This window comes from Leptonotus elevatus, chromosome 3 (genome assembly GCF_054856555.1).
Source record: "Leptonotus elevatus isolate MCC_2025b chromosome 3, RoL_Lele_1.0, whole genome shotgun sequence".
Classification (NCBI taxonomy): domain Eukaryota; kingdom Metazoa; phylum Chordata; class Actinopteri; order Syngnathiformes; family Syngnathidae; genus Leptonotus; species Leptonotus elevatus.
This window is the reverse complement of record NC_141241.1, coordinates 11,677,982-11,702,776: the sequence shown is the minus strand read 5'-3', so window position 1 is coordinate 11,702,776 and position 24,795 is coordinate 11,677,982. Positions and strand designations below refer to the sequence as shown.

Here is a 24,795-nt window from a genome sequence, read left to right as displayed (position 1 = left end):
GGACATGTGGAGCAGCTGCACTTGATGGGAGCTGAGCCATCCCAATTTATTTAGATTGGCCTTGCCTTATGCACGCCTTGGATCACGTTCCCATGCGCAAGCCACACATTCCCGGTAACACTGGGAAATTCAAAAATGCGAGAGGCCTGCAATTGAAAATTGGAAAAGCATCGTGGACGTTTGTGTTCTCTTGAAGGTTAATGCCGATCATCATTAAATTCACATCCTAAATGAGCTTCACACACTCCCGCGCGGCTTTTACGTAGCAAGGAGGAATCTCCATAGAAACCAGATGAAAGGCTCCAACAAGAGCGACAATTCTCCACTCAATTAGTGTATGTTGAATTGCTTGTTTTAAAACAGACAATTTGAGGGGATATTTAATTAAACATTCTTAAAATTCCTTAAGCGTTGCTACATCTGGCACTATGTTAATATATCGACTCAGTGTCTACGGTCTAGCTGAAGCTCATTAAGTTCCTGATCAAATGCCAGGTTGTAGAAATTGAATCATATAACACAGAATGTTGTCGAAAAAGATTTGTTCAAAGTCAAAACTTTTTCTTTCTTTTTTTCCAGTAATTGAAACAATCCAAATGCATATTATCATCCTGGTCACGTTGTGTGGTCTTCCGTTGCTATGCAGACTTCAATGGACTCAATCATATGCGCCCCAGTGATAGTGAAAATTGGTATTATTGTGATGGGAGGAATAAAAACCATCTATTACATTTATGCAAACATTGTGAACTAAGAAAAAAGCACATCTCTTTATTAAGTATAATAATAATAATAAGTAAAATTGATATTGGAGAAAAATCAGCACAAATCTGTATTTATATATTTTTTTAAATATGGTGACATCAAAATAAATCATTATTAAGTCTTGATAGATAGATAGATAGATAGATAGATAGATAGATAGATAGATAGATAGATAGATAGATAGATAGATAGATAGATAGATAGATAGATAGATAGATAGATAGATAGATAGATAGACTATAATATTATATAAATACAGTACTAAATCGTATGAGACATACAAAAAAAAAAACACTTAACTGTACAGGCTTTAAAATAGATTTATGATCATGATTTATGATTATGCCATTTCCCCAAACAGACTTGTTTCCAAAAATATCGAGCTCAACTTTTCCTTGCGCTATTACAAAATTCACGAGTTTGTGTCATGAATAAATGAGCGCATCTGCGGTGGTGTGAAGATGAGTGTGTTATATCACCTCCAGAAAAGTTGCGGGTTTGATCTAGGTTGGAACTTAGAGGCCCACTGGGAGCTGACTGCGAGTAGCTCGAGTGATCTCCCCGTGCCTGCTTTGGTTTTGGGCAGCAGCGTGGAGGGATCAAACACAGACTTTGCATTCCCAAAACGTTGCCAAATGGTCCAAAAAAAAAAAAGAAAAGTCGAGACTGATCATATGTTGGTTCACATATTGTTTGTTTACAAGTCAACTTGTGTCCCTGGTTGACATTTTGTTTTTGTTGTTTTTAATGTTGGGAAATAGTTGAGCAAAAGTAAAACTCTAGACCATAGCATCTGTAGAGGTTTTTATATTTCTGGAAGGCATGTACAGCTAGTGGTGATTTCTTGAAGAAGAAGATGATGATGATGATGATGATGATGATGATGATGATGATGATAATCAAGCTATAAATCAATCAAATTAGTCATGATTTCTTCCCTGAGTGTACGAGTGTACTCCTCTGAAGAGACCTGACTCATAAATGGTCTGACGTTCAATGGTCTGCGTCCTTAATGAGACAAGATTTATGATGCGTCTCCTCACAAGCAGCCAGGGGACGGATGCCCTCCCCCAAAAAATAGAGTGGTAAACACAATTAAGGGCCCACGTATCAGGGTGCTAGTATTTCATTCCTCCAATTAAAAATAAGCACCAGCCTCCTCGGATGTATTGTTTTACGCATAATCTGATGTCATCAGCTTGTTAGAATAAAGTTACATTTTACCATTTGTGTATGTTACCTGGATTTGTGTGTATTTCTTATTTTTTACAATCCAGCGACTGGCTGGCAACCAGTCCGAGGTGTACCCATTTTCTCGCCCAAAGTCAACTTGGATGGGCTCCAGCTCACTCGTGACCCTAAGGTCAGGTGATAGGCTACAGAAAATGGATGGATTTACACAGTTTGTATGTAAAGTGCTGCAACCAATTAACATCCAGCATTCCCCACAGACACCTGGCAGGCTGAGTGTGATAGCCCGGGGGCTGGTGTATGCTTCAAAGGTGGTCTCTTGCTTCTATCTAGTGAGTTTTTGAGGCTACTGCAGCACGAAATGCAAAATGCATTGTTCACAACTACATCAGCGACCTTGATGAAATTTCAGTGTCTAAACAATATTAAAGGCCACATTAGGCAATTATAAATCCACAATATGATGTTTATTTGTCGTTCTGATATGTATTTTATATTTAGTATAGAGCAGCAATTCCATGTTAAATTTTAAAAAAAATTAATAAATGTTTATATAAATGGTATTAAAATGAAGATTCATCCACCTGAAGAGCTGGAGCCTATCGCAGCTGATTGACAATAATTGACACCCCTAAAATTAAAATAAATTGATAAAAAACCGAATTGGATATATTTTCAGCAAATAAGAGGATAGTTTCTAAAAACAATTTGTAAATAAGCCGACGACACTATATAGTATGTAAAAATTCATTAGAAATACTGTACTGTCTGCAATACGTACAATAAAATTAGAATTACAATAAATTATTATTTTAGTGTAAAAGCAGAATGCAGCTTTAAAAAAAAATGCAACAATGGAGATTTTAAAGACAAAAGTCTGCCCTATTTTTTAAATCAACCATTTTCTAATTGGGTGTCGCCGCTGTGCATCTCCTATATTTTCCCCTAGATGTCGCTGTTTCTGTTTTTCTTTCTCTCACTCTCTCGCCCGTCAGCCGTGTGGTCACGTGACGCTCGGAGTGTCAGGGGGGAACAGCATGGCGGACATGCATGTGGAGGCTGGCGACGAATTACATCGACTTTCCAGCTAACCCCTCCCGAGAGACAAGAACCAAATCGGGTCGCGTCGAGCCGGGTACGGCGAACGTGGCCGAACGCCTCTGCGGAATGGACGACGAGACGAAGCTCCAATTCCCGTCTCTGCCCGTCACCAAGGAGGAGCTCTTGGTGGGTTCTGGACGGCTGGCTAACCTCAGCTAGCCGCCGCTAAATACACCCTAAATGCACGGTTTGTGCATATGTGTCGTTTTTATGGCAATCAAGATCCTTTTTAATCGTGTTACGAAAGACGAATATTGCATAAAGTCAACGCGAATTCTTATCAAATTAATCTTATTTTCACTCTGAGTTAACATCTCGCATAGCCTGTTAGCATTAGCCACGTCACGTAGTAGTTTGCATTGACTTCAACGTTTTCACTTTCAATTTCATGTTCTTGCAGGACTGGGCTTATCCAATGAGACGTGAAATGCAGGTATGTTCGTCAATAACTGACAAATAGTGTCGACAATTACTGATTTACTGGGTTTCTAAGGAAGAGCCATTCACCATTGCATGGTATTTGGCAGCAGCCAACTAGCAGTTTCTGAAAATATATGTGCTAAGTTAACTATATCCTAACTATATGACTCAGTGATTCAGAAAGTAGGTTTTAGACCAGTCAAATCGCATCGTTGGCGATTAGCAAACTGTATTTGATCAAATACAATTAATCGTTCAGCCCTATAAATTAACCAGGACGACATCTACCAATTGAAAGATTTTCAACATAAAGTTGCCACTTGGTGTCATCAACAGGTTACAACAGATATACTAAAAGAGTCACAAAAAGGGTCACAAAAAGGCGTAAAAAGTTCTGAGAAGGTCAAATAAAGGTCACCTGTAAAGTTTAGAATTTGCATTTTAGGTTCATCTGGACAAATTTCACCAGAAAGCCCAATATCCTTAACTTTTTGTTATTAGTGTACAGTATATGGATGGATGCATCATTAGGTACACCTGCACAATCAAGTGATAGCCAATCCAGTATTCACAAAATGGTTCCCATGTCTCTCTTGTTTATTTTGATAGGAAATATTACCCGGACTGTTTTTAGGTCCTTATTCTGCTGCCATGAAAAGCAAGGTAATTATATATAAAACAGTGCCATATATAGTGTATTAATAAAATGCGTTTTTAATATTATTTGTGTTTGCCGGTGGTAGCTGCAGGTTCTGGAGAGACAGGGCATCACGCACGTCGTGTGTGTGCGGCAAGACATCGAAGCCAATTTTATCAAACCTAATTTCCCTCATACATTTCGGTAAGAACTGTGAATTCGTACTTTTTTGAGTCCCTGTCTGACTGTAGTGTTTGTTTGCTTGTTTTTTGTAGATACCTTGTGTTAGATATTGCAGACAATCCAGTGGAAAATATCATTAAATTTTTTCCCACGGTGAGTTTGAACACTATTCACATCCTTATGTCAACGTTTTCACACCATGACATATTTGTTTAATGTTCGGTGCTGGCTTTCTGTCTACAGACTAAAGAATTTATTGATGGCTGTTTAGCAACTGGAGGTGAGATCACAAAGTTACCACACGATTTTAAAAGATTGAGTTTGTTCTTTCCCTTCTGTTTTAGGAAAGGTACTGGTTCATGGTAATGCAGGGATCTCAAGAAGGTACTGCATTTATTTATTTTTCTCCGGTATTGCATTCATTTGTAACCTCATTTGACAGCATGGAGTTATATAGTTTTGTCTGTATGACATGAATTATAATACAGCAGAACGTCAATGTCATATGCCCCTAAATGAGAACATTTGCTTTGAAATGTGAGTAACTTCAAACCAATCACTTAGAACCTAAATGAACAAGGTCACAAAACAGCCATGTGGGCATAGATCAAGTTGGAGCTATAAAAATGTCTGCTTGTTTTTCCACTTTCAGTGCTGCCTTAGTGATTGCCTACCTAATGGAAACGTTTGGAATGAAATACAGGTGAGTCTTTGTCCTTCATTTTATCTTTGACTCGAACCGCTTTTTCATTGCACACTCTTTAGCATTTGGAAATTCTTCTTAAGATGCTAATGGACATATTGTAAGATCATGCAGTGTTACTGGAAGTTGTGGACACATGTTTGATTAGTGAGAACAGTTTAGATAAAACTTAGAATTTATTGAGTCATGATCTAAAATAAGTCAAATTGGGAAAAGAAAGGGTTAACATGGAGCCTCGTATTCCGATTAGAAACTGGTTTGAAGCCGAAACTAATAAAGATGCGTTTTGCGTTATATAAACACCTTAGTTGTAATAAACATTCCAAAACTGAATGGAATGTCTTTCAGTTTCACGGGGTGGATTAGAAGTCATTTTTCATCATGTCTTGACATCACCTAAAAAAAAGTGGCTTCCAAACAGCACGCCCAACTGGTCTGCGACAGAAAACTTGTATTGCTATAATTAAGGTGTAAAAACGTTCACAACGACTGTGCTAAATGGACAACTAACCGCCTTGGTTACCTGGTGCCCACCTTGCTGGTGACTTGTTCTAACCCGTGTATTCACTGTAGGGATGCGTTCAGCCACATCCAGGAGAGGAGGTTCTGCATTAACCCCAACATGGGATTTGTGCATCAGCTTCAGGTGAGCTTCACCCTTTAACAAGTGACCAGTTGAGTCAATATACAGGTATATCTCACTTACAATATTGAGATCAGAGGATTCAAACAAATTGTGGTGCAAATGCAAAGAAAAATTACATGTTTGTCCTACATGGGAGGTGACTCCCTATTTGAGGTGAGGCCATATTTTACTGAGTGAGTAGCCAGGACAGATGCATGTACTACTTCTCTACAGCATGCTGCATTGCAAAAAAAAAAAAAAAAACCTATGGCTATTATAATTGTCCATCTTTAGATCAAAAAAATTTCCAATTTTAATAAGCATTTTGCTTTGCAGGAATATGAAGCAATCTACCTCGCCAAACTGACCATTAAGATGATGTCACCAATGCAGCTGGGCCGCTCCTTCTTACAAGCGGGCATGCAAGGTCCGTAAACAATCCGCCTCCCCAGTCATGATTATCAAAATGGTGTTCGACGTTGGTCTAACTGAGTTGTCATGACCTTTCTTGGAACAGGAAGCCGTAAGCGCACCCTGGAGGAAGATGACGACTTTGGAGCAATGCAGGTCACAGCAGCACAAAATGGATGAGCCTTGCTTACATTTAGCCACATGGCATGTTGCACTCTTTTTTTCTTTTTTTTTGGTTTTGTTTTTTTACATTTTTAATGGGATTAAAAATGTAGACATTTGAACCTTTTTCTAAGTGGGGAGGGACGGGGGACCACTCATGTCTGAGACATGGAGGTCTGATGGGGATAAGTAAATTTGATAACCTTTTTTTGTTGTTTCTTGAGCTGTATGCACTGATGGGAAACTTTTTGCAGTTTTATAGTATTTAAAGCATTTTTGCATTTGCAGCGGGACAGTATTGCAATAATGCACTTTCGATACTTGAATTTGTGTAGATGAACGGAAAGGGGGGGCAAGCATGGAAAGTCGCCAGGGCATCGCCCATTAGAGGGATGGTTAATGCCTTTATTTTGGTGTCATAGGATTAACTACTAACAGGCTTAATGTTGAATAGGTTGAAATTGTTGAATAAAAGTTCTGACTGAATCATTTGGAATTGTTTGTTCTGTCTTTTTAATTTATCAAAAAAGTTATGAGGACTATTGGTTTGTATTCTGAGGCGCACTGCAGTTTGAAATAGTATCTGAAACATTAAAACACTAAAGATGTACGGTAGTAGTCTGTCATCCATTTTCTACAGCACTTCCATCTTGTGCTCATTTGGGTCCCAGCCGGGTGACTTGGAGCCTATCCGAGCTCATTTAGGATGAGAGATGGGGATATACCAAAAACAACATGCGAAGCACAGATTTGAACCATCAACTTGAGATCTATGAATCAGATGTGCTACCCTCTGAATTCAGCAAGTCCCAAAGCCAAAAAGCAAAAGAAATCAGATTTGGTTATTTTATATTTTACTGCAGATTTATTTACTTTTGTACATATTTGGCAATAAATTATATTAAATACATTCCCACTGCCCAACTAGGAAAAAGTCACTTAAATATGAATTTGCAAATCTCATTTGTGTATCCATACCAGTGTCACCCATCACAAAATGTGATCAATGCAGCAAATATAAAACATTACATTTCTTACACTCATAATGCAAACCTATGTTGGCTTACATACTGATTATCCTGTAGGATTTACCATCAACAGATTGCAAGCCATTTTTCGGCACTGATTAGTTTTCTATGAATTGTTCTTTGGTTACTTGCCTTTGACAACAATTTATTGATGAATTATTGGATGCTTTAAGAGCATAAGCTTTCAGTAAATGGTTGGCTGATTTCATTCCAATTTTCTGTCACCACTGTAACCAAAAAATTACATTTGCATGCAACTTATGATCCCTTCTTCAGAGCTCCACTGCTGTGAGGTAGCCATGGTTACCAAAATTAAAAAAGGCGGGGGCGGATGGGAGTCTTCGACATGTGTTTTTGTTTACTTCTGCTCAGAGGTTAGGATGACGCCATTAAGGATGGCCCAAAGTTTCAGAATGACGCACTCCAAAACACAATGTTCTCTTTGGCTGACGTCAAGAGGGTGGCGTGAAAAGTTACGTTCAAGGTCCAGAGTTCCTCAGTGGGAAAAGCGACACTGCATGTAAGTCTCTTCGGAAGCGCCGTAACCAAACTTTTGATAGAAAGCCACGTTTTTGGGTGCACATTCCAGTGTGATTTTATAGCAGTTGAGTTTTTTGCTGAGAAGCGTTAGTGTGGACATTAACCTATGGGAGACAAAAGATGGACAAGCTGGAATTAGAGGAAGCCAAACAAAGTCCTCTTCCCATAAACAAGCACTTTTAAGGGTCCAAACTGAAAAACACTTAAAAGGCATGTGTCACTTGAGATATTTGACAATGAGTGCGCCAGATGAGATGAGAGATGTTGCACTGATTCAAAGAGACAACCCAAAAAGGATAGCTCTGAGGGAAGGACAATAGAGTTGCACTCATTTGTTCAAGGGGACGATACAAAATGAAGGAAAGCCTTCTTTCCTAAACGTATTTGGATCGTGGTGCATATTTAATCATAAAGACAACGCAAAGATTAAAAAGATGCATTTACTTGAGGTGTGGTGTTTATCTGCGGTAAAGACATCCACAGCAACATAGTATCAATCATCGTACATGTTATTTGTTTTTGTTCTGAGGAGGCAAAAGGATGCATTGTAGGTGCTGCGCTTATTTTTTGACAAGACACAAACAAGGGAACCAGGATTCACTTATTTGAGGTATTGCGCACATCACGACACGTGATTAAAGGACTGCATCTATTAGAGTCGAGGCAACTGTTTCAAGAAATATAATATGCAGTCGGTCAACAAAAGTGGAATAATTTACACTCTAGATAAACACAATTTTGTTTAAAAAAGTAACCCACTTTTGGGTGGAGATAACAAAAGGGTCTGAGTTGTACTCACAGTTTTCCCAGCTGTTTACCTCTGCACACGTCACTAACGACCACCTCTTCCACTCGGCCTCTCTGCAGACAAACCCGCGCAGATAGTTCTCATTCTAGCTCGAAAGTTCACTAGTATGCAGCATTAGCTTGCAGGACCCTCGGTCACCTCCTCATAGGCATTCGTATGAAGGAATACATAAACTGACCTTTGCACAAGAATGAATAAATTTGTGCTCTGTGATTAAGGTGGCCGTGGCAACAATTTGTCCAAGATTGGTGTCCTCCACCACCACCACATAGTAGTCCCCTGTTTTTTTCATGTGCTCAAATTTTTCTGAAAGAGAAAAGAAAAACGGATTTATTTTTTTTAATTGAGCTTACAATGAGGTACAATGAATTTAAATAGATTTTAGTAACACTGCTCACCTGCCATTTTAATGATGTCAAGTAACTTTGACTTACTTATAAACTGGTCTGGGGTGACATCACCTGTCTCGGTTAATTGAGATAGAACCTTGAAGAACCCTGAAAGACAAAAAAACGGAAACGGGTTGGTTACTTTACACTCTTATTCCTTCTATGCTGTTTTTTTTTTTTAAGCTGCCATCTTGTGCAAGGAAAAAAATTGTACTGGTATATATATATACATGTATGTATGTATGTATGCATGCATGTATATATGTGTGTATGTATGTATGTATGGTCGATTGACGGCACTCCCAAAAATAGTTTATAAATGCCTATAGATACCACAAGATGGCAGTAATCTACTAGTTTTTTATGAGACAGTGCTATGGTCTGATTAAATAAAACTATCTCCTCCTCCCTTCTATGTAGTTCCTTGGCACCTAGATGCTACAAGATGGTGCAAAAATGTACTTTTATTTTAGAAGGGGCTTTAGCCTAAACACAAAAACAGAATAGGTGAATTCACGATTCACATATATGAAAGGAAACACTTGTTAAGTAATGTCCAGTTAAAAAGAGACACTATTTTGATTTGAACTTGTGGTAAACCAAATGTGCCACTCACCCCTGTTGAAGTCAGCAGCGCAGAGGGGCCTGAGCACCAAGCCTTCGCCCGGGTTCGAGGGGGAGATGAGGGGTGAGAAGGAGACACTGTTGTCACTCCATTCTAACTCCCGTAGCAGTGAAGGATCGAACAGGGGAGTCTCGTCCAGCAGCATTCCACAACCTCGGCCTGGGAAACGCATAAGAATATAAATGAGCTCACGCGGGGAATACACACTCAAACAACACAGTGGCTTTCAACAAAGCAACAGTATGTTTGTTTTACTTCATGTAGAACCTTGACCTGTCAAACACAAATTCTCCGCCTGTTTAGGGTTCATATACCTTTACCGGAGTCAAATTCAAGCACTTTTACAAGACTTTTTTTTTGTCACTTTACAAACATATTTACACCAAGAATAATCTGAGTAGGTAGCAAGATATAAACGAGACACAATGGTACCGATTACCAAAACAGAAGCTTTAGTATGTTACCAAAATTACTTGGAAAGATGGGAACTTTTAAATCATGGGGCAAAACAAGTCATATTTACATTAACTTTGATTAATAAGTAATAATGCATCTTCCCTTCTTAAATTCTCTCAACAGCTCATGCAGTACCCGGGACACTTGCCAAGTAAGCAGAGTGGGACTGCTGTCTCCCTACCAAGCAAGTCACGTAGGAGGCAACTGAGGAGCCTCGGTTAGGGGTAAGCGGCTCCACACCGTAAAACAAATATTTGCTACAGAACTGTTCCACTCGTGGCCTGTTGGTCTTAACGTGAAGTTGTGGCCAGATCCCCAAAAGAGGGAGAAAGAAAAAGGGCTGAATGCCCAATTCACATTGGCATAAAGGAGGTCCAGATTTGTATTCCCTCTTGTTTCACAGTCTGCATGCCGTATGTGAAGTAGTTAGTAGATGAACCAAATGAACATGATTTAAATCTCCACTGATGAAGACGCTGCCGATTTGTTGAAATTGTAGTCATGCGATCACACCTTGTATGCCATCACTCGGAATGGCTCTCACAATATAATAAAGGAGAAAGAAACCAATATATTAGGGGTAATGATACTTTTGTACTCGTACTCGGACTTGTAAAAATGTGGGTTAGGGTTGGATGAGGGAGTAGTACGTCCCTGGAACAATTAATCCTACTTCAAGCTAGTGTGCTTGACAATAAACTATCATGAGTCATAAAATCCTATTTGTCTTTACGGGATCCGGGCCGGGTCTCAGTCCAGAACAGGATACTGTACTAACTGCGATATGAGCCCATCCCACAAAGGGCCCATTCAACACTAGGAAGCATTCACCGATTGACGGAAGTTGTCATAACAAAATAAACTCCATACTGCAGTCGTTCATGAGTTACACAGACTGCAACTATACATTAGTCAAACGCCAGCAAGATAAAATACAAACACCCCAATATAAATCATCCTCAAAAGCTGATATTAGGTGTTACTGGACGTAATCTTCACCTGTCAAACACATTCCGATAAACTCTGGACAATAAAATCCTCAGGTGGGATGGGTTTCATTTTTATTAGAGTTGCTTAAACGTCAAATGTGTTCAAAGTCCATTCTGTTTCCCTTACCTGGTGTGCCCGTGTTTATTCAATCAAAAAATAAATCAATCCAAATCTGACGCGTTGATGTTAATAGTAAAACTCTCGTTGCAATGTTTAACAAGAAACCATGAAAGCAGTCCTAGTTTGACGCTAAATAGTAGTTACAAAAAGCAAAACTGCCACTCCAGTTGACTACACTTATTTAATTTTAGACAATTATATATGCTAAGCGGTTAGCTGGCTAGCTAAAGTACTTACCGGTAAACAGCAAGCAAGAACAGACGACAGAATGGAAATTAGGAGGTGAATTAAGGTAGCTTCGTAGTTAAAGTCTTCGACAAGTTATCCAGCAAGTCAAGCAACACAATTCGCTTTCGAAATGAAGCATATTTTTGAATGGCCTCAGCCACACCACCGCGGTGGGTGTTTGCGTCTGACACGCTATGACGTGGCAAAGTTCCTGGTTGTAATGGGCGCGCCCCGATGATGTCATTCAACATCGGGTTCTTGGACGTGTCCTTAATTAAAAATGGGGGAAAAGAAAGTTCCTTGTGCGCTTGTGCTTTCGATAGCAACACTTTAATGATTTATGAAACGCACACCAGTCATTACAACGGACACTTTCAGTACTTTAGTAAGTTGAATGACTCCGACGTCACAGTGTAGCCGCGAAGCCCGAGTACCTAAAAGTAGAGTGGAGTAAATATTTGTATGATATATTAAAAACAAGTCTTTCATGGATATAAATAAATAAAACACTGTTCCCATATTGGAGTCTTTGTAAACGGTAACGTCCAATTCAAAAGTAGAATTATATGCATACATATACGTGATGTGACTAGACAAAATATCGATAATTGACCTAATCGTAAATTATATTCATTTAACAATGTGCTTTTTTTCTGCTGTTGAGTGTGATTTAAAGTGTACAGTAGTAGCCAAATAAGGAAAACTCTCAGTAAGAAAGTGGTTATATAGCAATAACGTTCAAACAACAAATACACAGCGTACATACTTGGTTAGCTTTTCATGTTGAGCTTATTATAGATATTGTATTGTACACTCTTCAGAATAACAAACAGTTACATTATTTTTGCTAAAAAGCTGCAGCCACTCTTCTTTTTATTGAGTACGTATTCTGTATACTGTATTTTACATTACAAAAAAAAAAATAGATTATCAGTTACACAAATGACCCATGAGGGAACCATCTTGATTTGTAGGCACATTACACTGGTAACGTTCAGTCCAAAATCTGTCTCTTTGCTATAAATTTAGAAACTAAATTTTAATTAAATAAGTGAAAATAAAAAAACAAATACTTCCTGTTTTCATCAATCCAAATCACACCCCAAACATCCCATACTTCCTGTTTTCAACAATCCAAATCACACCCCAAACACCCCCTCAAATAGTGAGGAAATAGCATCCCATGTCAGCATTTAGAACAGGCGTGGTAAAACTCTTGTTGCACTCTAATATCCCCCACATTAACAAATGTTAGCGATTGATGATTATGTTGCTTGCTGGTAGGATTACCCCCCCCCCCCCCCCCCCATATGAATAGACAAAGGTAAAACGCTTACATATAACCTTTTCATATTGAAAAATAACACCATAACAGACATGGGATGACAATACTCGTTGGAAAATAAATTAGCAACAGAGAGTAGTTTAAGGAAGGAAACCCAATGCACCTATACAAAACATAATACTTCCCGTTTGTAGCTTACAAGAGAAGAATATTAGGAACCAAAATAATGTACACTATACTCCCCTTGCTGGTTAAATAACGACTGGAAATGATACACTGCTGTCACGTCAAGACTTCTGTTTGCAGCATTAAAAACATTCATGTCCTGACTGAAAAACACTAAAGTGACATTCTCTTACACAAAGGTAAGAAGCAAACAAAAAATATGTTTTGCCTACACTTACCGCAGTTCACAGTTGAAAGCCATAAAATTACACAGCAACACATCACGTTTTCTGTTTGTGTTTTTTCCAAAAGAAAACATAAGAATCCTAAAAGGAAAAACCAAAAAACCAACCCGCTCTTCAAAGACTTGGTTTCTCTGAATGCAACGCATGCTCTTAGGCTTTCTCAGCCAGCAGCCCAACTACATTGTAGCTTCCTGCCTGCTCAAGCTGCTGCTTACAACGTGTGGCACGTACGCAAAGAGCATTGGCATACACAACGCTCCCAGTAGTCTAGCTGCAATTGGTGATGCCGAGGCCCGTCTCGATAGTCCGGCCTTTTGAATAAGTAACGGTGCCCGACGATTGTACTGTACATCATGAGGGGGAGGAGGTAAAAACACTGTCATCAGGTCATGCCTTTGCGGTGGATGCTGAAGTTTGAAGCTGGATTTTTAGGGCTCGGCCTCCTGTTGCATGCGTCTGTCCGTGGCTGACGCCGTGGATCGACGCCTCAGTGTTGTTGATTCTACAACTGAGAAAGATTCCTCCACATCCTCCAGGCCGGAAACATCATCAGCCCGCTCCTCCGGACTCCTGGTCAGGTATCTCCTGCAAGTAATGCAACCATAATCATTCATCAGCAAAACAAGTATCCGTCAGTTACTGAAGCTTGCCCGCCCCTGGCTTAGAGGTGCTACTGTACCTGCGCGCCTGCTGGATGAGCTCCTCTTTCCGCTGCCTTAACATTGTCTGCCTCTCCTCAGCTGACTTAGAGAAGCGACCACCTCGGGCTTCCGTGTTCCCGGGCTCGCTGGGGCCCTCGTCAGCGGCGGCGGTGGCTCCGCTGGGCCCCGCCTGCTCGTCGAGTGCAGGATTCACCTGCAACGCTCCGCGCTCAATGGCCTGCAAACACATCGACACTTTTCATTTTTCGACTCAAGCAATTGCATAACAAACCAGGAGTGGTCAAAGTATGGCCTGCAAGCTACCTGCCTCAATGTCTCGTGATACGCAATAACGACTCTATTTTACATATGGTCAGTTCTAATGGCATACAGGAGATGCCGATGTCATTTTTTTACTTAGCGCAACAACAACAAATACCAATGTGCTTGCTAAAATGTGTTTTTTCATTATGTCTGTGTCGATTCTCGGTTATCCGGTGGTAGTAATTCACAAAGGTTGAATTGAGGCAAATAGATTGTGCTTATTTGTTTTCCTAAAAAAGTTCAAAAATGACTTGGGCAATTAGGCCAACAATAATTGTTAGGCTGCTAATATAAATTGAACAATTTTTAATTTATTTTTAGTAAAAAAATAATAATTAAAAAAAAGGTTGATAAAGAAAAAAATGAACATTTCACATACAGCACATTTACTGATATGGTTCATATATCATCTGTCTGTTCCAAATCAAATGTGGCCCTTCAGTCCAAAACTTTGCCCACTCATGGTATAAATGTTATAGCTTGATTGTTTTATCGACCATATAAGCAAGTAGCAGAAGATATTGTAGTGTAAAAAAAAAAAAACAACAACAAAAAAGTTGAAAGAAGAGAAAGTAGTCAGTAGTGATTGTTAAGCACAATTTACATGTTCAAAAGGGAGTAGGAAGAAGGAAAAAAACAAACACTTATTGAGTCCTACTCCTTAGTCTATGCATATCTGGGAAAGCAGAAGTAACAGCGATAGCATGCAAGTGCCAAGTGAGAATACTTCAAATTTGACAGCCGACAGACCTGTGCGGGTGGAGGGAAAGGCACCTGGATGCGTCCCTCCAGGATGTTGTCAGTAGTGACTTCCACAGAGCGGGTTAGCTGAAGGTCTTGCATAACCAGGTAGGATGGTACCTGAGGGAACATCTCCTGGATCTGATGGGCCTGATGACACGCAGGTACAACAGGAATCACAATGCGATAGGCATTTAAAAAAAAAAAAAAAAAGACCACAGAAGGAATAGAAAATGACTACTTGTGACGTATACGCAAATGTAAAGAAACTACACTTGCCAACACTAAACCTAACCACTGGCATTTATTCACCTGTACCTTTTATGCAGAACCCAGCATTCCGAAATTAGATAATTAGATAATTGGTGCAACATGCTCAGGCTGCAATTTTTGCTTTCAACATGACTGGCTGGAGAGGCAAATTAAATTTCACAGCCCCATACTGGCAAATTTGAATAGCCTGAGACACAGGCAGCGCTGAGCCTCTGACAATACATTACAGTATTGATATTGTTTATATGGAACAACAACAGGGTTTTTACAGGCTGTATGAAAGGGGGTTGTGACCCAAAAATATTGTATACCTTGGTGATTTTGAAAGCTATACAAGATATGATGATGATGACATGGTGCCTGACATACAAGTTTAATACCTTCCGTGACCACACTTGTAACTCAAAATGTGAAACACAAATCATGTTACCATTGAAATGAATGGAAATGTCATTAATCCATGTCAGCGCCTCAAAAAACACCAACCAAATTTTTTGCAATTTACAATTTTTACTGTGTACAATATTATACTTTATTAAAAAAAAACACTGCAAACAAGCTGCTAAAATGTCATTTTTGACAGAATATAAAGAACAGTGTTGTATGCTGTCTCAAATTAGTTGTCCGCTTCATCAATGTTAGTTTCATTAGCCCATTAAAAGCATTTTTCATTGTGTGTTAGCATGAAGCTAGCAGACAAAGTTAATGTGATTTTGTTAAATACACAATGTGTGATTTCATTTGTTAAAATGCATTGATTTATTTGGTGACAATAAGCAGCTGGTAGCCAGCAAAGACTTGATCACTGTCTGACAAACTGCTGCTTAGTATGAAGTTCTCTGCCATCATAGCTAGCACTTGTGATCAAGCGACAGTTTGTAAGTCGGGTCACTTGTAAGTCAAGGTTGTATCCCGAGGTGGGATACAACAACTATCCGCACATCTCCCACAATGACAATGGTGTTATTCGTTTTAAAAAAAAAAAAAGAAGAAGAAGAAGAAAAGAAAGAAAAACTTACCATGGCTGTCAGTTGAGAGTTGTTAGCCTGTGCAATCCCTAAGATGTTGGTGGTGTGCATCACCTCTACAGAGAAACTGGGCAACCAGCTGGCAATACGTGAGCCTGTAAGAGAATGCCCAATTAAAGTGGCCACCTAGCACACAGTGTGGAAACCGCAAGGTTGTGCGTGGAGGCAGACCATCGAAGTGGAAGAAGTGATTGTGCTGATTGATGTGCGGTCTCGGCTCTGCAGCGGCTCCGGCGGGACCGACGTTGTCCTCCGTACGGGCACCCTGCTGCTGGCCTCCCGCCTGCTCGCCTTCCCCGTTGATGTTGAGGGATGTGCGGCAAGTGGGGCACGAGGTGTCCTGCTCCAGCCAAGAGCGCAAGCAAGAGCTGGAATAAATAAATACATAAATAATAAAGAACACACACAGACACAAACTCAGATAGGCCGTTTGTCCATCTGAAGAATGCATTTTAGAAAACACACTTTTGGAGGGATGTCAGGTCAGGATCAACTGTAGGAACATTTAGAAATCAATCTCACTTGTGGAAGAGATGACCACAGGGAAGCTTGCGTGCTGTCACCATAGCATCCCAGCAAATGGCACAATCGTCGTCATTCGCTGCCAGCTCCTCGGCAGTGGCAACTGCAAATCTGTATCAGAGTGTGTAAAAAATTATAAGCATGTTAAAAGAAAAAAAAAAAAAGATACTTTTATCAATATTGATTTATTTTCACCTGGCCTCCATGTTGTTGATGACGCGAAGGTAGTTCTTATGTCTGCGGATGCGTCGCTGGACCTCGTGGAAGAGATATCGCAGCTGCATAAAGATGACCAAGCTTGCCATGGACAGCCAGATGTTACCAAAAAGCTGAAACAAATGTTAAAGGAAAGTTAAACATTACAGGAGGATGAGGTCGAAGCAGGTGTGCCTATTCATTTCCACTCACCAGCATATGAATGTGATGCATGAGATCTAGAAAGAGCATTGCCAACTCCATGATGAAGTCTGTGTAATAGACATAGGTTCCTTTACTCTCCCATGTTCCTGGGTGGTTCAGGTCCCACAGGTGGATGGTGTAACTACAAAAGAACAAAGAGACAAACATGACAAGTCATGATACAGGGCCATTCAAACTACTTTGTAAATCTAGTCATGACGTCCACTCTTAACTAGTCATATCTAAATTAAGTGGTTAAAAAAAAAAAAATACAGTAGTTTAATATGTTGCATGACCAAGCTCATAACTCAATTTATGCATACATTAAATATTTCCCAATGATGTGCTGTTTTTGTTTAAAAAACATTTATTTGTGAAAGAAAAAGGAATAAAACAAAGAATGCAAAGAAATAAAAGGACATCAACTAAGTGTCGGTTCAATACTTGGAAAAAGCGCCTCTGTGTGACTGATTTTGACTATAGGGCTTTTCTACTTACAGTCATTTCTGGACTATAAGTCACTACTTTTTTCACTTGCATTCGACCCTGCGGCTAATACAAATGTGCGGCTTATCCATCAGATCACAAGGGGGCGCACTATAAAGAAAGCACAAGCGCGTCAGGCAGAGCAAAGCAAACCAAGTGAGCCCAAATACAGTAGGAGCGTCATAACGAGAGCGAGACAATTTGCGCCCTCATTATGGAAAAGAAAGTAGCGGGAACATTAAAACACCTGCAGCTTACAGTCGGGTGCGGCTTATATGTGTAACAAACGTGAGTATTCTCCAAATTTAGCAAGTGCGGCTTATAGTCAGGTGCGCCTTATAGTCCAGCCTCTGTCGGACAAAAATGCTGTTATGAGACTTGGAGGAAAACAATTCGTCTTGCTTTGATTAACCTCCGCTAACCCCAATCTAAATCTGCAGAGGCATCCCCATCGCATGCTGAACTGGTGCACGCACGTGCATTATTGCCTTAAGGAGGCTTTAAAAGGACTTACCGCATGATGACGTGCCCTGTGCGAACAGTCACCATCAGACACTGAAGGCAAAAGTAGACAGATAAACATATCAAGCATATCAGTCTGCTTCAAACAAGCAAAAATAATACATATCAAAACATTTACCTCTGCGGCCATGAAAGAAAGGGTGTGCATTCCGTAGGATGCCCCCAGCAGACCACAGACCACTGCCAGACCACAGCAGTCCAGCAGGAGGGAGACCAGTAGACACATGACTCGCACATGGCTGTTCATGGGAGTGGAGGGCGAGAAGGACAGCTGCAACAACAAATAATGACAAGGAGAGTTAAAGGTGGATTGGCCCTTGCCACACACATTTGCCAAACAAAAATGGTGTCTGTTAGCTTACATACTTTTTTTTTTAGGTATATTATACAGTGCGATTTATTGTGCTCAATTTACAAGTTGTCCGAGAACATGATGACGATAATTCACGCGTTGCTTTTTTGTACCACATTTGTGATTTCCCTCTGCTTTGCTGTCAATTTAAAGCTGGTCTCCGTCTGCAGTGTTCAGTTCACATCGTAGCAGACTGACTACTTGGAGCATAAGTGAACCAAACTGTACCAGAGTTAAAAAACAAGTGGACCAAGACTGCTTGGCGCTCAGGTGAACTGAACCTCAGTTGAGTTTACAAACAATGCAGACAGTGACCACTTGGAGCTCATTTGAAACAACCTGCACCTGAGCTCCTATTCAAGCGAACAGAGCCTGCTTAAAGAAGGGATTTTGTTTGCCCTCGAAGTTTGAACATTTTTACAGACGTCCACAGAGCTTTCTGGGTATTGAGAACGACAAGCACCAACAGTGGCTTGAAGAAGCCAGAACAAAATATTGCAGTCAAAGATCTACATCTAAAAGACATACAGAGGTCCCTGTAAGGCCTGAGATGGACCCCCCTTTCAGTACTATAAATAGCATCAGAATGTCACAGCCTGTTAGGTCCCTGATACATTTCCCCTTGCTACAGTGTAACACACTCCTGTATCATGTGGCGGAAAACAAAGTATCATATGCTGCTTGTGGAGTCGTACTCATCTTGAGATGTCCTAGAAACCTCCACATATACTTAAGAGCTCGTAAAATTCAGACATTTGGGGGAAAGAAATGCCTAAAAATGGACAGATGTGGATGACGCAACAACACATATATCAAACATGCAGCCAGTGCACCTCAATAGAATACATTTCAGCCAGCAGAAATAGATTACCTCTGTTTGTGTTGTCAAACTAGCTGGCTATGACATGTTAAACTGTAACACTAAACATTGTCTTTACAGTTAATAAAGGTTTTACTGCATATTTATCAGTTTGTCAATACACTTGTCTCACATATTTGTTCATTTGTCATTTGCTGGTATTAGTACATACAGTACATTGACCTTTGGTTTATTTGTCAGGAGATGTTGGTTTTGTCTTTGGGTTTCTGTAGTACAAACAAGTATGCAAAAAAAAAAAAAAAGTGTGTGCTCAATAAAAACTTACATATTCAAATCGGTCCTTGCAGAGCTGCACCATGAGGTGAAGAAAGACCAGTGCAGAGAACCATAGACACCACATGACCACCTCCTCCACTGTCTGTACGTTCAGCACGCCAAAGATGAATATAAACTTGTAGAAGATGAAGTTCCAGAACTTGTCTTTTAGGTGCTGGGGGAGTTCAAGTTAAGAGATCATTAGAAACAACACTCATGTTTTCTCATGGTTTTCAAATGTTTTTTTTTGTTTTGTTTTTTATGGTTTTCAAATGCTAAACTCACCTGTTTCTCACTGACTCTGAGAGGGCCAAACACCACGTACTGGATCATTTTTGCTATTAACATTAATGAGCAACAGAATGTGTTCACAAGCACCTATAAAGAGAAGAGGAAAAGCAGGCACATTAACTTTTAAATTATTAACGGCCTGTGAGATATATCCGGCACTTCCACAACGTTGTATAAAGTTTGACAAATATTTCCTTAATTTAAAAATGGCCATAATAACAATAACCAAATTCAGGAGCCATTGTATAATATGATGGGGCAATGATAAAGGTTCCCAAACAGTACATATTAGGTAAGGGAGAAAAAGTGGAACTTGCTCTAACCACAAGCCTAGTCTGTAAACAAACACTTCTAGCCAACAAACGTCAAGGCTAGCTACATGTTTAAAAAACAAACAAAACAAAAAACTGTAAAGCACAATATAAATGCAATTCAAGCAACAGCCAGTGTTTTCTTATAGCTTAATTCACATTGTTCAAACAGTGTCTTTTGTATTTTGTTCACTAAACATACGGAAACCGTAAACTTAAAACTAAGATACATAACGAACCGTGATATTTGGCAGAGCATTTACAAGCTATTACGTATTAATGCAGTTTCAAAGTTAGAGCAACTAGTGTTGCATTATGTACCGGTACCGAAAAGTACCACAGTACCTTGTCGGCAAAAACGGCACTACGTGATGTTTAAGAACCTACATTTTTGGGTTTAAAAATTTGTTATTTTGTATTCAAATGTAATTTATGTTTTACTTTATCAAAAGACTCCTAATTAGTGTCCTAATAGATCAAATTAGAGGCGCAATGATTTAGTGTATAACTAATAGATTTTCAAAATAAGTATTTTTGGTAATCTTTTAGGTACCCCTTTAATAACCAAATCCCCCAAATTTCAGCTTATCAATAGCAAATATTCTCCCATTTCAGCTGTTCTCCATGACAGCAGAGTGCAGACTGATTATCTTTGTGTTGAATCAAATAATTGTGTTTACTCTGGAAACCAATGAGCAACGTTTTAGCCCGTGTTATGGACCAAATCAGTAACGAAGCATAATTTATGTCATCTGCACTGTTAATTTGAAATAATGTCCTGTTTTAAAAAAAAAGGGGTGGAAATTAAAACATTTATCTGATTTACCACTTAACATAATCAACAGATTAATCAATTAATAAAATATTAATTACTGGCAGCCCTATATAATTATTAAAAGTACCAAAGAAATGAAGTTGCTTTGACAGCTATTATTCCGCTGCTTTTACTGTGGTATCATTTCAGTACCAGGAATAATAGTCATAACTACATCGTGACCCGCAATGAAAACCATTTAATGTCTCTGGATCATAGTCATACCATTGTTCTTAGAATTTAAAAAAAGAAGGGGGGGAAAAAAGAAGCTCACCCATACAAATAGGCTGTCTGTCACCAGATACCACAAGACAGTGGTAACCAGTTCTGTGTTACTAATATCATTATTCAAGTGTTCAAGATCCACATCAGTGGGCGTTGGGGATTCATCCGTTTCCAAAGACCCAAAGCCGGGATCGGTTACAGTGGTGTAGGCGCTGAAGATGCTGCCCGCCAGCAGAACCACTGTCAACGCCGTGTAGGTCTGCAGACTGGGCCAAGGGAACCTCTCCAGAAACAGCAGAGGCATTTCTGCTCCAAGCGTTCTCTCCACTCGTTAAAACTGTGGTCTGTCCCCGTTCGAGACCTTTAAAGAGTACATGAAGTTCGTTATAAAAGGGTAGTCACACTCAGGAGTTATGCTAAATTCACTGAAATTAGTAACTACATTGACGAAAGGCTCATTCTGATGATCTACGTATTGTGCAAGGAATGTTGAGAATGACGTTAAACAGGTGAGACGTTTACCTGTTAGCACGACGACCTAGACTTACATGCTTATTTCTGCATCAAGCCCTCCGCCTTAAAACATGTATAGCTCATTTAGTTACATTTCCTTAAAAGAAAACAATTGAGTTTCCAAGCTCCAAGCTAAACGATATTGAATTCGAGCTATTCGCATGGCTAACGCTATGCTAACACTAGCTTCCAAGTTTGCTAACATTAGCTACTTTGCTAATCATTCTACGCTTCAAGATGAGGCATATGGAACACGTATTAAACTTTCACTTACAGCTCCCCGGAATCTCATATACAATATCCAACCTGCGCGTTGTATCGTACGCTGCTTAGGAGTGCTCCATTAAACACAACGTAATTGTCAACATCGTCATGTTTGTTTCGCCGAGCTGCAGCCAAGCTGAGGGGGAGGCTCCTGTCTTGTGCGTGCGCCTTGTCACTACGTCATCATAAGAGATCGACGTCCCCTCTCAATGCTGTCGGCCGCTAAACATATGGAATAAGTATCTTCTGTACATTTTCGTGTCTGTGTAATTTTAATAACATTTACGAAGGCTTATAATTCGAATCTGAATCATTTGACTTGTTTTGGTTCGCTTATACTAGTTTTACTTTTGTTTTTTTCCATTTCATTGTATGCACATGTACAGCGATTAATAAAGCTGATTGAGGGGATAAATCTAAATAACTTACGAGTGAATCACCTAATATTAAAAAAAAAAAAAAAAAAAGACTAAAAGACCAAATTCCTGATATCGCTTGAATGATCATGCGCCTTAAAGGAACAGTGTGGAGAAAATAATGCCATCTTGTGATGAACTAATCACTGTTAAAATGCATGCGCAATACGGTGCCTCAGAGAGTCCACACTATGCAAGCCAACCACCAATTACTATGTTTGCCAAGTTATTCTCCTTTTGCGTATCCATAGCAGAAAAATGACAGTGAAACATGTTAGTAAGGCGCGGTGCGACTTATGTAACATAATTAGCGATTACGAGACCTACAATTATATTTTTAAAATGTACGTTGATATGATAAAACATGTTTTTTTTTTGCATATTGATGAAATTAATAGTGGACTTTTAAAGTGAACATTAAAAAAATAAAAAATTCTACACAACGGATTATATGTTGTGCAATCCATACAATCTGTCGCATGCATTTTTCGATCATTAAAGATATGTTGAGTTGACAAGCATGAATGCATATTCCAAACCAATTGTTGATCTTATGGTGAAAGCATGAGTCACTCGTCACAGGAAATTGCCTACTTTTTCATGCAAAAAAAGAGGAAGTGAGGCCTTGCTGGTGCTGCACTTTGTTTTTGTTTTTCACACAGACACCACTGTCAGCACCTCACATTCAAGCGAGCTCTCTCCTCCGGATGAGATGGCCACCGAGGAATTTGGTGTCGGATTGGTGACGGTCTGTGTGATCTTAGGCCTGTCCTTTCTGGTCGGGACCCCTGGCAACCTGCTGGTTATCTGGACCATCCTGCGCCACGTCAAGCACCGCTCGCACACGGTGGTGCTAATCCTGCACCTGGCGGCCGCCGACCTTCTGGTGCTCATCACCCTGCCCTTGTGGATCTACTCATTGGTCCACTCATGGGTGTTCGGAGAGGTCTCCTGTAAAGTCATGGGCTTCTTGATCAACGCCTGTATGTATGGAAGCGTTTTCCTCATCACCCTCATGAGCGTGGAGCGTTTTTTGGCCGTGCGCTATCCCTTCGTCTCGGCTGAATGGAAGAGGCAAAAGGCCCTAAGTAAAGCGTTGCTGTTCCTGTGGACTGCGGCCTTCTTGTTCAGTGTCCCCGCCCTCCTTACGCGGGTTGTTGATGAGGAATCGGGAGAGGAGCACTGTTTGTACAACCAGTACACTTCAGACACTCAGGAGCTGGTGTGTGTGCTGCTGGAGACTCTGATTGGCTACGTATTACCATTCTCCATCCTGGTGGTGTGCTATGGCTGCTTGTGCAGCCGTATTACTCAAATGACCTTCAAGTCCAAGCGCAAGTCTACGGTGCTCATCGCCAGTGTGGTGGTGGTGTTCGCCATTTGTTGGACGCCTTACCACATAGGTAACGTACTCTCGCTGGTTATCCTGGCCACGCAGGCATCTTTCCCCCACATCGGAGGTCATTTGGAGGATGTGCGCAACAACATGGCCTACATCAGCGGCGCTATGGTCTTCATCAGTAGCTCCATCAACCCCGTTCTCTACATGTGTGCCGCCCGTTCCTTTCGCAGCTCTTTGCGAGACACGGGCATCCGGAAACTCTTCCGGCACATATCCAGCACCTCTCCAGGTGAGGGCAACAGGGAGTTCTCCTTTGTGTCCAAGAGACAAAACAATCAGACCAGCAGCTCTCAGTGTAACTCTGAGCCAAATGACATTTGTGGAAACAACCATTCCTAGCAATGTGAGCCAAAGAAAAGGTGTATGTAGCTGCATGTATATACAGTGTCTATCTCCCTTTTTTTTTTTTATCGTATCTGAAATTTAACTATTTACATGTACATTTATTTAGCATGAAAGTACAATAAAATAAATCAATCTTCAAATATTGTGTTTCTCACCACAATTACAATAAAAATATTTACAATTGAAATGAATCCCTCTTTGAGTCAATAAAAAAAGTACAACGTTTTGTATTATAAATGGTTTAAAAGTCAACACAAGTGGCTATCAGCTTCACAGCTCTCTGATTGGGGTTAAAATTTGGACTCTGGCCACCTCATTGAGGTTTGCATGTTCTCACAGCTTCTAACATAAATGGCAGGTTGATCAAATACACTAACCTGTCCTTAAGCGTGAAGGAGAGTGTGCATGGTTGTTTGGCTATAATGCCCTGCGAGTGGCTGGTGAGTGGTGGCCATTCGAGGGTGCACCTCAGAAATGTAAAATGTTTTTCAAAGCTATGACTTCTTGAATCTCACAGCAGACAACTGTCAGACTTAGGCCCCTTTACTTCCTCTGTATGACAAGATTGCAAAATGAAAAGCTGCATGTTCCCTTTGTTGTTTCACAAAATGCGGAATTAATGTGCGTGTGAGTGTGTACCTGTTTTTTAAATATTTAGAAGTTTTACAGCACTCAAACCATTGCGTTTTCTATCAAACAAGCCACTTAATAAAA

The 24,795-nt window shown here is 40.0% G+C and overlaps 4 protein-coding genes across 6 annotated transcripts; 2 read left to right on the top strand and 2 right to left on the bottom strand.

The window, feature by feature from the left end:
• Nucleotides 1-2,949: 2,949 nt before the first annotated feature.
• styx (serine/threonine/tyrosine interacting protein) lies at nt 2,950-6,694 on the top strand. The gene is made up of 11 exons (XM_086070902.1): nt 2,950-3,183; nt 3,458-3,490; nt 4,087-4,140; nt 4,221-4,318; nt 4,390-4,450; nt 4,541-4,577; nt 4,642-4,681; nt 4,950-5,000; nt 5,574-5,646; nt 5,962-6,052; nt 6,143-6,694. Exons 1-11 carry the CDS (start codon nt 3,007-3,009, stop codon nt 6,214-6,216), a joined length of 789 nt encoding a protein of 262 aa, XP_085927028.1. The 5' UTR covers nt 2,950-3,006; the 3' UTR covers nt 6,217-6,694.
• Nucleotides 6,695-7,035: 341 nt separating this feature from the next.
• gnpnat1 (glucosamine-phosphate N-acetyltransferase 1) lies at nt 7,036-11,603 on the bottom strand. Of its 3 annotated transcripts, none has more exons than XM_086070904.1 (6): nt 11,392-11,601; nt 9,580-9,747; nt 8,973-9,071; nt 8,753-8,880; nt 8,566-8,627; nt 7,036-7,870 (listed from the first exon to the last, which is right to left on the bottom strand). In XM_086070904.1, the coding sequence occupies exons 2-6, from the start codon at nt 9,731-9,733 to the stop codon at nt 7,723-7,725; spliced, it is 591 nt and encodes a 196-aa protein (XP_085927030.1). In that variant the 5' UTR covers nt 9,734-9,747; nt 11,392-11,601; the 3' UTR covers nt 7,036-7,722. The 3 variants fall into 3 exon arrangements, with proteins under 3 accessions (XP_085927030.1, XP_085927031.1, XP_085927032.1); XM_086070905.1 differs by having other exon boundaries at nt 9,009-9,071; nt 11,392-11,599; XM_086070906.1 differs by having other exon boundaries at nt 7,721-7,870; nt 8,566-8,659; nt 11,392-11,603.
• An 87-nt stretch (nt 11,604-11,690) lies between these two features.
• On the bottom strand, nt 11,691-22,081 carry LOC147176946 (E3 ubiquitin-protein ligase AMFR-like). The gene is made up of 14 exons (XM_086070901.1): nt 21,929-22,081; nt 21,191-21,502; nt 19,786-19,878; nt 19,511-19,675; nt 18,132-18,284; nt 18,006-18,046; nt 17,015-17,147; nt 16,802-16,935; nt 16,607-16,717; nt 16,256-16,452; nt 16,076-16,179; nt 14,793-14,933; nt 13,757-13,956; nt 11,691-13,662 (listed from the first exon to the last, which is right to left on the bottom strand). Exons 2-14 carry the CDS (start codon nt 21,443-21,445, stop codon nt 13,506-13,508), a joined length of 1,884 nt encoding a protein of 627 aa, XP_085927027.1. The 5' UTR covers nt 21,446-21,502; nt 21,929-22,081; the 3' UTR covers nt 11,691-13,505.
• Nucleotides 22,082-22,987: 906 nt separating this feature from the next.
• LOC147176945 (leukotriene B4 receptor 1) lies at nt 22,988-24,152 on the top strand. Its single transcript, XM_086071833.1, has one exon. The coding sequence runs from the start codon at nt 23,047-23,049 to the stop codon at nt 24,073-24,075; it is 1,029 nt and encodes a 342-aa protein (XP_085927959.1). The 5' UTR covers nt 22,988-23,046; the 3' UTR covers nt 24,076-24,152.
• The last annotated feature ends 643 nt before the right edge of the window (nt 24,153-24,795 follow it).